This window comes from Aptenodytes forsteri, unplaced genomic scaffold, assembly GCF_000699145.1.
Source record: "Aptenodytes forsteri isolate BGI_AS27 unplaced genomic scaffold, ASM69914v1 Scaffold415, whole genome shotgun sequence".
Classification (NCBI taxonomy): domain Eukaryota; kingdom Metazoa; phylum Chordata; class Aves; order Sphenisciformes; family Spheniscidae; genus Aptenodytes; species Aptenodytes forsteri.
The window spans coordinates 1,257,003-1,269,733 of NW_008794745.1; the positions used below are offsets into that span (position 1 = coordinate 1,257,003).

Here is a 12,731-nt window from a genome sequence, read left to right on the forward strand (position 1 = left end):
TAGATATCCAACCATAGCAAGAAGAGCCCTGATCAATATGTCTTTGTTGTGTAGACCTGAATTAACTACATCTCACTTTCCTTTGACAGCAACACAGATCACATGCAGCTGCTGCTTCCACTATGAGAAACACGAATTCTGGAAAGCATATTCATTATCTGGCTGTTAAAAGCAACGGAGCATGCAAGCCTCACCCTGCCTGGGTTACCTGAGAAATCAACATCTCCGTTTGATTAAGTGACTGCCAGCTAGTCACCTTCTCACTCTAACCTTGATGTGGCAGGACTGTGACAAGTGCATATAGTGTAACATCACAAAATGTTTCACTGATGCTCACAAATAGATAGCTTAATTTGTTTTCATAGCCTGGTCCCTTACAGCATTTCCACTGCAAACTCTGGTTTTGAGGACAGAATATATCAGCTCTTTATATGGAACCTACCTGAAAGCCAGCTGGTAGGAAGCCAGGGAGAATCCTGATGAGGTCCAAAGCTCTCAGTCTTTACCCAACTTACAGCACTTAATAAATTCCAAAGGAATTCCACCACACCACCATTTTTTTAGTTGTAGGACTCAGGATCAGAAAAAATGACTTTATAAAAATTACAGCTCCTTAACAGGTCTTCTGTAGCTGAGTATTACTTGTGTACTAAAAAAACTCTGAATGAGTTTCCATTTTACATGCAGAAGCAACTAAGTCCATATAGGGTGAAGTCTGATTTTTATTTCACTCATTTTGCAGACATAACAGCTGCCAGTCGCCAGCTCCCACAATGTTTTCATGGGTCTCATAGTATTTGTTGCTTTTTTTCCAGTTGCAGCTGCTGGAGTAAGGTGGCCACATAGAAACCTCAGTTTTTACACAAGAAAGAAAAATGAAACCTCTACAGTTGCAGAGAGGAACTCAAAACTGAAACTTCATTAGGCCATCTTCAGATGGTAAACAAGCACTGCTCTCACCTATTTTTAAATTTATTATGGTGTTAGGAGTGGACCTGGCTTGTGATTGCTGACCACTTAAGAATTAGAACTCTCAGCATTCAACACCACTGTTCGGGTTCATGTATCACCAGTAAATCATCTCACTTCCAACTGCAAAGCTTTTATAAATAGGAATATGCACGATACAGATAGAACCCAGCCTGAATTTATAAACTAGCAGGACAGCATAAAAGCACGTAGAACACTGAGAGCTAGTCTTCCCAGGCGTCACTAAGCAAAGGAGGACATCATTGTTTATATATTTTTTTAGAATTACTTTTCAGCATAGGGCCGGGCTTCCATACAGTGAGATGAAGGTTCATAAGCGCAACTCATCTGAGCTCATTTTGAGATAATAACAAAATTTTAAGTAACCACTCAAAAAAAAAATAGTTTAACTGATGCTGGTGCTATTTTGGCATTACAACAAATTCTAAATATAAGCTTTTCACAATGAAAGATTGACATCAGATAGCATGCACACCTTTCTTTTTCATAAGTCATATTTCTCCTGCAAGCAAGCCTCATCTGCTGTTGGCAGCAAGCTAGGATATCGTAATTCGGACAAATGCTTTCTTCGGCAAGCTAGAGGTTTTCAGTAACTTTCAAATAGATTTAGAACTCTTGTTGCTGAAAAAGTAAATGTATGTTTATCAAAGCAAAACCCATCTATTTGAGATGCATTTGCCTAGTAGGATACAGGTCCAAGATCTGAGTTCTTAGGGACAAACACAATGTAAGTGGGAAAACTCATACTCTGCTTCCCAGCCCAGCTGACAGCACAGGTGCCGAGAAACACTAGTTTTCTCTCCTGAAACTTTGGATGGGTATGCCTTTTAACACACACTGCAACCATGACAGTATGAAATTTTGCATAAATACTCAAAGCAAAGGTGGACTGAGACACTGGAAAGCTACAGCTAGCACCAGATTAAAGTGGGGGTGAAGAGAAATTGAGAAGGGGAAAAAAGAGTAGAGAGATGCCCTCTTATCTCAAAAGCATGGGGGATTGCTACACTACCTCTCCCTACTTCGAAAAGCAACATTTCCTCTAGGAGGGAGAATTTCCACTACCCTATTTCAACCTTCAGTTACTACAGCTGAGACAGATCCAAGGCAAAGCACGGGGAGGGAAAAAAGATACAGGGGCCTAAGGAGAGGAAAGGAGAAAAAGGAGAAAAAAAAAAGAGAAACCAGACCAGTCAGTGAGCTGAGAGAAGAAAAATGAAAGCAGGTTTAGGGGTGGCAGGAGGTTAAAAGGCAGAACCACAGCGCTCTGCGGTGAGAGGCTGGGGAAAAGGAGGAGGAAAACAGGGCTCTGAGGGGCTGAACCGCTCTGCTGTCCCACAGGGCGCGGAGGCGGCCGGGACCGGTCCCCCAAGTACAAGGAACACAACAGGGCAGCAGCGAGGTTAAGGCTTATTGACACGTTAAAATCCGGCCTTGTGCATGTTTTTTTCAACAAAAAAAAAAAAAAAAAAGAACCCCCACAGTCCCCCAAGTACAAGGAACACAACAGGGCAGCAGCGAGGTTAAGGCTTATTGACACGTTAAAATCCGGCCTTGTGCATGTTTGTTTCAACAAAAAAAAAAAAAAAAAGCAACCCCACAGCAGGCTCGTTCAGCTGTAGTCAGTCAGGGGAAGCTTCTAAGCGAATGTAAACAAAACTACTGCTGAAACAAAGCAGCATCTCGGCGTCGACACGCGTTAGGGCAGCGCCGACGCGCCTCGCCGTGCGACCTCAACTGCCCCGACGCTGCCTCAAACGCCGACCCCGCCAGGAAGACCCCCCGGGCGCCACCGCCGCGCAGCGCGGGAGAGGACGCTCCAGCCGAAGGTCGCGGTCCGAACACGGTTATGGAGCCCCGTGAACGGCAGGAGACCGGTCTGAGAGCCACGACGCCCCGTCCTGTCCGAGAGCCTCGTCCCGGGGCCCGGTTCGTTACCACAGCGGCGGCCTCAGCTCAGGGTTCCCCTCGCCCCGGGCCGGGCAGCTAATGGGGGGGTGGTAGTGTGAGAGGAAAAAAGCGGGAAACGGGGCCGAACGGGGAGGCGGCGGGGGGGGGGCTCACCCTGCGCCCTGGCGCCAGCCCTCCTCAACCCTGCAGAAGCCCCGGCCTCGACCGCAAAGCCTTCCCTTCACACCTCCGGGCCCTGACTCGGAGGGAGGAGCCTTTTTCACTGCGTTGTCAGAGCGCAGCTCCCCTGCGGCGTGAGGAGAACCACCATGACAGACCAGGACACAGCAGCAGTTGGGCAAATCTCTCCAATTTCTCCCCCTGCCGTGAGGGTCAGGGTTTTTTTTATAATTATTGTTTTAGTACAGCAGTTGTCTATCAGGTTGCCCCGGTACCGTGGCTATTTTCCCACATTAGCACCCATGACTGCCCAACAGGTTGAAAACCCAGGCAGCCCTCACAGGTAAGTTTATTTTGTGGGTTTGGGTGGCCAAGCCAAAGGTGCAGGAGTAATTCCAGACAGACGCTCCACACGTTTTCCTGGAGCAATGTAATGACTCGTGTTCTGTACTTGTAGGTTTGCCTGCCTTTTGCTCAGTGAAATTCAGGTCTAAGGGCCATCTGCCAGCCTGACTCCACGGGGAGGAGACCAGCTTTTATCCAAATGCTGTGGTAACCTCTGCTGGCTGATCCTCGCTGTTACACCGGTTGAGACATGCTACTACAAGTAAGCTTGTAGGCTGACACAAGAAGTTGAGCAGATTAAAAGACATCAGAAGAGGTACATTACATTTGCTTACTCATACTTTTGTATGCGTTTGCTACTACAGAGGATGGGGATTTTTTAATTTAATGTGTACTTTTAAGGCATCAGCGATTTAGATAAATTAGGACCCTGTTCATCCATGCATGAACATGTTTATTTCCTCACATAGCACAACTTTTATCATTAAGCAGCTCTGCAACTGTAGTTTGCAAATAGTCTACATTCTTCAGTTTGAAGATGTGGATACAGCATACCCAGTGTCATTTTACAGAGCTGATAGAAGCATTTTTATGCATATGACAATGTCAGTAGCTTAGGATGCTGGTGTGGCTGGGCACCTGTGACTTACACTCAACCTTAACCAACTTCTTCAAATAGTGATTTATTTTTGTGTGCGTGTGTGTAAGACAGGTATTATTCATATGAATAGGTACATTAAAGGCTCCAGGTGAGGCCATGGTCAGAAGTCATAGGAACTACAAATGTAGAGTTGTCTTTTTGCTCTGAGGAGTTTAAAATCTAAACAAATTTTGTGCAGGACAGGAACAGAATGCAGACAATTGACATATGATTCTTATTAGCGTGCCTTACTCTGTAGGTGCATGCAGAGAGACAGAAAATACACTGGATAAGTGAGAGCTGGATTTTATTGGAAGCTTCCATTAAACTGGCAAGAAATCAGGTGCTAATCCTCATTTCAACCATTAATAGTAGAAACAAATTAATTGTAATCTCAGAGGTGAACTAACACCTGCCTCCCATTCCATTTGCAACTATAGCTTGTGGTCTTCTATCCCCTTAATTGAAATACATACTAGAAAAGCTTCTACAAGGCAAGCTTTTCAGCCAGAATTAATTTCTTTCTTTTCTCTACTCTGCAACTTTGTCTTATTTCACCATAGGCGAAACAGCAGACCACAGCAACAAACATGCTTCAATCTGAAAGCATCCTGAGAATTCTTGCTTAAGACCTATACTTCTAATCTACTAAGAACCGTGATTTCTAAGAAAAATCTGTGGCCATATGACTGCCTCAAAAATGGAAAACATGTAGACAATATGCATGTTGCTACAAGTCAGACCTTATTTGACAAAAATATTAGATAGGACTGCCTGTTTAATTAGATATGGCTCAAAAATGAAGAACTAAGTACTTTCCCATCTTCCCTGCAGGTTTTGAAGTTGGCATTTTTCCCCGTCTGCCTATAGTTAGTTGTTTGCCTCTGGTTGTGAAGAAATGCAGAGGACTTATTAAAGCACCAATAATTTGCTGAACTCCATCTTTTGTGGAACTTGCTGAGTTAGCGAATTCCTTTTCACCTCCTCCCCCACCTCTCCTTGACTAGAAGAGCTGAAGAACAAATATCACATTATGGTGCTAGGTTAAAGAACTAGTGTGTTTGCAGTTTAAGTGACTAGAACAAGACAGAACAAATCCTAAAGCTCGAGCCTGTGCAGCTACATGATGAGGGAAGTCAATACAGTGTTTGCTTTTTAAAAGCATATCAGAACAAAGACTCATGCTTAGAATTTGCTGTGCTTAGTGCTTTATATTCCAAAATTGACTACTAACATGGTTTGTTAGAAAGTTCTCCAAGTGATTAAAGCCTGAACACTTACAGGATATAGAGAGAATTGCCACTGCAGTGAGTGAGATTCTGAGAATGCAGAAACCATGATCCCAACTCATCAACTGCTGGCCTCAAGCCTGAAGTTTGCTTTTGCCTTTTCAGAACTCCAGCCCATCACAATAAGAATTTTTATCCAATTCTCCATGTACCATCCCAAGGGAGCAGTACAGCAGGTTCTTTCAAGGCCAATGGCTCAAGTTTAAATTCAGCTAAGATGGCAGTTACTGCTTTGCCCTTCTGCCACAGATTACTCTTTCCAAATTGGTACAGCCAAATACTATACCTGTTCCTCATTAGATGTCAGCTGGTACCATTTTTCACTAGCATTAATATTCCTGTAAACTACAGAAATCAAGGAGTACACAACCCATTCAATTATCCCCAGCATTGACCTCAGTGCAGATAAGCAGAGCTAGTCGTTCCATCAAGGGCTCTCACTAAATCTGCTGCCAAACACAAGTCAACAACCTGAGTCTCTTAGCTGACAAACAGAAAGGAGATGTCAGACAGCCACTGACAACCACAGAGTCACCAAGCTTTTTTGCAAGAGGGATGAACATCACTTAAACCACACAGTAGTATTACCAGGAAGCACAGATTTGACATTTCTCATCATATCTTCACAACATGAAGCAATTATTTGCATTCCTTTCCCTGCTCAATCCACTTTTGCAAAGGACCAGATCTTTCTGTGCACCACAGAGAAGCATGCTCTTTTCTTGGATTGAAACGAAATAGATTTCCTGTCTGCCTCTACTCGCTTGCCTTTATTACACATATTCAAGTTAGTATCCCTCTCTGCTCCGCTGCATTCTTCAAGTTTACATTTTGGTACAGTTGCCTTGTAGTTCAAGGAAAGACATGACAACAGGCAGTATTTTGGAACACAGATAAGTTTTTAATGATTTAACATATAGTATAGACACTAGTTGAACAGCTCAACAACCAGGGAGGGAGGATGCCGTTTCTGTCCCATTGAACGGACAATGGTCACAATGCACTTCTGATCACATCCTGTTTTTCTAGAAGAGAAGGGGGCCAGGAATTCCCACTAACGTTGTCTGAATTAGGTTTGTTCTTATGATTTCTTACAATTACTGCTTCAAGCGGTGGTATCACCTGATAAAGAATTAATACCAAGTTGAAAAAGAAAGCAAGAGTAAGCCATCAGTGTCTTGATATCAGCAGTCGTGGTGCAAAAACATGAAGTGCTAGAATACATCTCAGCAGGAATGGTGTAACAGACCAACCTGATGGCCTTCCCTGGGGAAAACTGTTATGAAGTGCTGGAACAGGGGTGAAGAATCTGTTTAACACTGAAAAGAGAAGTAACCTCTGCTACCCTCTGAAGACAGCCTTTCACACTGCATCTTCACACTGTATCACATCTGCTGCAGCAAGTTGCCATAGGATGGCAGCAAAGGGGAGACAGATTTTCTGCTGGATAAACTGCTATCACTAAAGCTTTTAAGCTTTTGGAGAAACAAGATTTTCAAGAGAATCTGCTGACAGAACCATTATCTCACTTGATGACTTCTGGGAAAGAACAATGAAAACAATGCAAGTGGATTTTATCAGATGGCTGATAACACTACTTGTTTATATCATATGTAATTGCAATAGCATTCTACAGATCTTTTGCACCAGGATACTCCACCACTGTGCTTGGGTTGTTTGTTTGTTGGGTTTTTTTTAAAGCCTCTGTAGATTGTTTTATTTCAGTCAGGGGATAGGAAGTATCAGTTTAAATAAGCATACACAAAGTCAAAATCATGGAGGAGATGGATGGTGTAAAAACAAGAGAAATGAGGCGCTGCATATAGAAAAGAACAGCCCAATTTCGTCTAGCACTTGGACTTTGCCCAGTGACTTGCAAGGGGAGCACAAATTTAGTCAGCATTTTACAGGTTCTCTATCCATCTTTTCTGTGTTGAGTGGCCTTAAGAGGGAGACAGTTTAAATTGCAACTTTAGAGAGTTAGGAGAAATTGTGGGAGAACCAACACTGTTCTAGTGCCATTCTGATCAGACCAAAATTCCAGAGTAGCAAGTAGGTCAAACAGCAAATCAAAAACATCATGACTGTTTAACTGAACTCATGCAACACAGTTGTCCTCAGAGGAGGCCCTGCACTATGTTCTGACATTCTAATTACTTCATGCACAAGGACATCATTAAACTGAAATCCTAGAACAACTCCACCCTTTTGCCTCCTGCACAACCAGGAGTGAAGTACATTTGAATTACCAAGGCCTGAACAAGTTCAAGCAAACAAATCTTCAGTGCTCCCTGTCAGAAAGTGGACTAGCAGAGAGCTGTTTAAAAGACTAAGACTCCTCTTCGAGGAAACTGTTGCAGAGTAACAAGGAAAGCGTTTACAGACAATAAACATCCCATCCTAGGCAGATCCCTGCTCTTCTCTCATGCTATGGGACTTTGACAGAATAACAACTCCATTGGAGTTCTAAATGCTTTAAACTCACTAAGAGGAACGTAAGCACTATAGTGACAAATCCCAATACAATTCCTTTAGACTAAGGAGGAAAAAAAACCAACCAATTTTAGTCAGGATCTAAAATATCCTTTCTACCTGACGTAACAAAACAGTGACTGAAAGGCATCAACAACTACCTATGCAAAGCATCAGTACTTTCAGCTAGTAATCCATATAAAATGAATAAATAATTCATAATTACATATGTAGTGTACACCATGCATGTCAAGAAGTGCTCCAGAGAGAGAAGCACAACCAGGCATGCTTTACCCTCTAAAAAGCAAAAGTCCTCCAATTATTACTGTCACTCTGGAAAGTCTCTGGACTGCAGAGACACAATTGAACCTCCACGTGCAGCTCCAAAGCTACATTAGGTATTTTTCCTATGATGTTTTACAGCCTAGATCGACTCTGTGCATCCTAAAATTTAGAGGAAGTATTCAAAGAATGTACTAGTACTCTAGTACAGTACTAGTACCTCGTACTCTAAAGCAGGTGCATAACAAACTGAAGAAAGCAAGATTCAATCCCGGAGAACTTAAGTCCCTTGCTTACACTGTACACCTCTGGGTTTGTCCCCAGAAACAACATAAGCCATTTACACTGAGGGTCCTGTAAAGCAGCAGCTGTTGTCTTGCTCTTTTGGATTCTAGTCTCCAGTTCCTTCCCTTTGTTGCTTAGATCATGCAGCTTTCAAACAGGCAGAAGCTCTGGGGGATATTCACCATAGCAGTATTTTGCAATTGGATCTCTGTAGGTGTTTTCATGCTGTACACTCTGTCAGGAAGAGGAGGAGAAGCTTTAACACATATTGAAACAATACATCCCTTCACTGAGGGCCAAAACCCAGAACATTTATACGTATGCAAAAGATTCCCAAATTCTTCTACACATTAGAATATCATCTGGAGTCAAACAACACTGCACTCCCAACATATAAAAGACAGTTGCTATATTATAGCACTTTAATGTCAAACCATACCCAGACCCTTGTTTTCAGGAGACTACCCAAGTAGGTGAGAACAGATTCAATATTCAAAAAAAAAAAAAACCCCAAAACATTATATATGCTTCGGGAATATCGTCAAATGTCCTAAGCAAGCAAGGCATAATAAAGTTGCTACTTGAGATATGTGCATTTTTCTTGATAAAGCTAGAGTTCAGATACTATGGGGGGGGGGAAAAAAACAAACAACAACTTTGGAGACATTTGGAACTATGTCCTTTGTTTGCAGTCCATCCCTATTGCTATATTAAATACTCAAGCTGCATGACATCTCCCAACAGCATTTTCTAAGAGGGCCAATGCTTGCTTAGACCAAAACTTATAATAAAATCACATGGGTAACAGAAGTTCACCTCTGTTCCAAGGTGAAAAAAAATTACAACATACTTTTTGAGTTACTATGCAGATGATTGTCAGCATATGGTAAGTATAAAAATGTACCGTAAAGTAAATAGCATTCTGAAGCTACCGGGAACAACTCTCACTGTTCTCATCCTTACGAGATCTTCCCCAGAGCTCATCAGAGATCTTCACCGGTCATTGAACTCAGCTAGTCTCTTTTTAGTTACGTACCTCTTTTCTAAAGAGAGTGTACAACTCATCCTGCTCTAAATATGCACTTTGCCCTTCATTTACTGCCGATGTTACTATTTCACCTTACAAATCAGAGGATTGCTTTCAGATTAGCTCTCAGCCATAGCTTCAGCATTTATGAAAATGCCTGCGTGCATGCAAGCACAACAGATCAGCCATTCATAGGACCAAGCCCCATTTTCCAAGGGCACTTTTTGGGTATTTTTCCATTTTTGAGCCCTGGACATGTACTTGTGTCTTACCTGTGATGAAGTCCTACATTTTGCCAGACACAACTCAAAGCGATCTTCCACTGCCATGAAGAGGTTTTGGAAAGCAATAGCTGCCCGGTTCAAGAAACGTTCCAGAAGATGTTGCTAAAGTGGTTAGCAAAAAAGACGACAAAACAAAAAAAAAACCCAAACACAAACACCGTACTTCAACAAGGAGTAATCAAAGCCCACCTTAACCTACACAGCTCAAGTATCAGAGGAATAGTAAGCAACCCCACTTAGAATTTCTAGCAAGCACTGAAAGGTTAACACATCACAGAACCCCAGCAGTAGGAGGAGAATCTAGGAAGTGGTTAGCAAAAGAGACGACAAAACAAAAAAAAAAACCAAACACAAACACCGTACTTCAACAAGGAGTAATCAAAGCCCACCTTAACCTACACAGCTCAAGTATCAGAGGAATAGTAAGCAACCCCACTTAGAATTTCTAGCAAGCACTGAAAGGTTAACACATCACAGAACCCCAGCAGTAGGAGGAGAATCTAGAGAAGCTAACAGAACACAGCGAAGTGCTAATTGCAAAACTGATATGGGCTGGAGTAGCTTTTCTGCAATCATTTCCCTTCAGCAAATGTAATTCCCCTGAAGCTGAAACATTTTGCAAGGCTCCCAGTATTTCCTCTCAAAGGTGGGAAGGATGAATTTTTTTAAAGTTTTATTTATAGCTTGCCATACAATCCTTGCAGGCTTTCCTCATCCTTCCAAGAAAAGGAACTGTCCCCTCTAAGGGAAAAGCTCCTCACAAACAAGCACTTTAAGCCACAGAGGAACCTGAGCAGCTGAGAACACCTGAAAAGCAGGAGAAAGTCTATGCACCTTGCTGGGCTGCAGGCAACAGGAAACACAGTACTCGTACACACTGCAGCAGCCATTGGGAAGGCAGCTGTCACAGCTGTACAGCTTTGTACTGGGCACGTTGACATTACAACAGCCATTTACCAGTAGGTCCTTCCTCTCACAGATGTAGCCTGAAAAACAAAAACAGTAGGAACAACTGGCAAGATGTACTCTTTTGTACGTTCTATAGAAAAGCTACAGTAAGAATCACATTACTTAAGAACAGGCTTATTTATCGTTTAGTGCATTATGATCCCCCTCAATTTGCCTGAAGTCCTAACTACCAATTCTTTGAAATAACACTTGGACACAGAGCTGAGTTTTACTACAACCTGGTGTTATCTGTACAACTATTATGTACCTACTCTAATATGCTGTATATACAGTACGAGTCTTTAAATGCAGAATATTTAAGTTCTGATTTCTTTTTGGCATAATTCATTGTTGTGATTGGAAGGGGAAAAGTGATTGGTGATGACTGTACCGGAGAAAACTATGACATACATTCTTTCAACTGGTCTATGTCTGGATAACTCTCTTTATAGATCAACATGAAGAGACTTAGATTTATCCACACAGGATAGCTATAATATTCACTGTTGAGAGGAATCCTTAATGGTATAGAACCACAGGGTTTGTCCTTACGGAAACTGTACTACCACAGTGTTAGACTGTGAAAGATATCCGTGATTTTAGAGACCTTAGTGAATCAGCAGCAAGCATAATTCAGGCAGCGCTACATTTAATATTGATGCAAATCACAGAAGATGTGGTGGTTTTTCTACAGCCTTGATTTCTGGTCAAGAAAGGTCCAGTGCCTGAGCAACAAGCACGCTGGGGAAGCATGTGTGCATGGCAGGAAAGGCTCCATACACTTAAAACAAGTGGTTAATTTGAGAACCTGTAAGAGATATCCTTGGGTTTACAAGGGTCAGATGAGCTTGTTAACTGTGACCAAGCACTAATTATACCAGTCCTGAGCTGCCTCTATACAAGGCCAATCAGGTTTCCCTGATTACTCTCCCTAACATACCCGACAGCAGGAATACACTGCAGGGAGATACAAAGAGCTCTGCAAGCAACCACACTAAAATTGAGCAGGACTCAACGTTTGAGTTCTGTGCAAAGGTAACTAGAGTTCTTTGAATCTAAGGTGGTCCTGGAAACAGTACAGCCACACTCATAAGGTACCGTGCCTGAGCCGAGTCCAGCTGCACCCAAGCCTGCTGTGCACAGAACCAGATCAGCAGTGTCTGCAGCCACAGCAAAATCAATCCAGTCTGAGGATAAAATGCCAACAGCTGAGGTTCTGCAGTAAGAATGCCTTACTAGGGAGCAGTTGTTACTTGGAAGCGCCATCAACAATCAGACAGGCAAAGCAGCATTCAACACTGCAATACGCAGAATAAATTCTTAGTATCAAGTATACCCAGTTCATCTGTAATGAGGAGCTTCCCCTGCACAGAATTCCTGCACTGGTTACTCAGCTGACTGCTGTTTCCCGAACTGAACTTCACCTTCCACATGATCGGCTGCTCATGCTCTTGCACTTGGAGGAGATTCCGATCTCTTACTGTCCTTTCTTCCTGCAAGGAAAGACAGCAATGCAACCAAACATAAAAGTTCCTTCTGCCATTCCCATCCACATGCTTTTCCCACCATTAAAAATGCCTAATAGTTGTAAATTCAAGTGTCAATGGAGTAAGCAACATACTACCTGCAGTAGCTTACTTTTTGCTATACACAGCGTGAAAGCAGTGTAATCCAGTGAAATGGGGCTATGCAAGTTCACCACAGGATCAGCTAACACAGCCGAACTCAGTTACTTACAACCACAAAAGTAGCATATATCATATTAAATAGCCATAGGTACACATATTTCTCTTTTATAAGTTCTTTACTAGTGGAATTACAGTTCACAAGAGATATTACAATAGAATAATCACGTGTCTTCGAGATTTTTTTTTTTTCCAGTTTTGGTTCAAAACACTATTGCTGTCAAATACAGTATCAGACATGACTTTTTTAACTTCTGCCTTTATTTATTAATTATGATGTAATTCTTACGGCAGCATGTCCCAGGAGCTCAGCAACAGCACTTGAAGAACAAAAGTTACCCCGGGATGAGGGATTTTTTTTTTTAGTCCGCCTCCCAGCGTGCCGGGACTGGGACCGCATGTCCCGCCAGCGGG

General features: G+C 42.4%; 1 protein-coding gene across 1 annotated transcript; it reads right to left on the reverse strand.

The window, feature by feature from the left end:
* Positions 1–4,335: 4,335 nt before the first annotated feature.
* CUNH12orf49 (chromosome unknown C12orf49 homolog) lies at positions 4,336–12,149 on the reverse strand. The gene is made up of 4 exons (XM_009274024.1): positions 11,969–12,149; positions 10,519–10,670; positions 9,673–9,786; positions 4,336–8,607 (listed from the first exon to the last, which is right to left on the reverse strand). Exons 1-4 carry the CDS (start codon positions 12,063–12,065, stop codon positions 8,524–8,526), a joined length of 447 nt encoding a protein of 148 aa, XP_009272299.1. The 5' UTR covers positions 12,066–12,149; the 3' UTR covers positions 4,336–8,523.
* Positions 12,150–12,731: the final 582 nt, after the last annotated feature.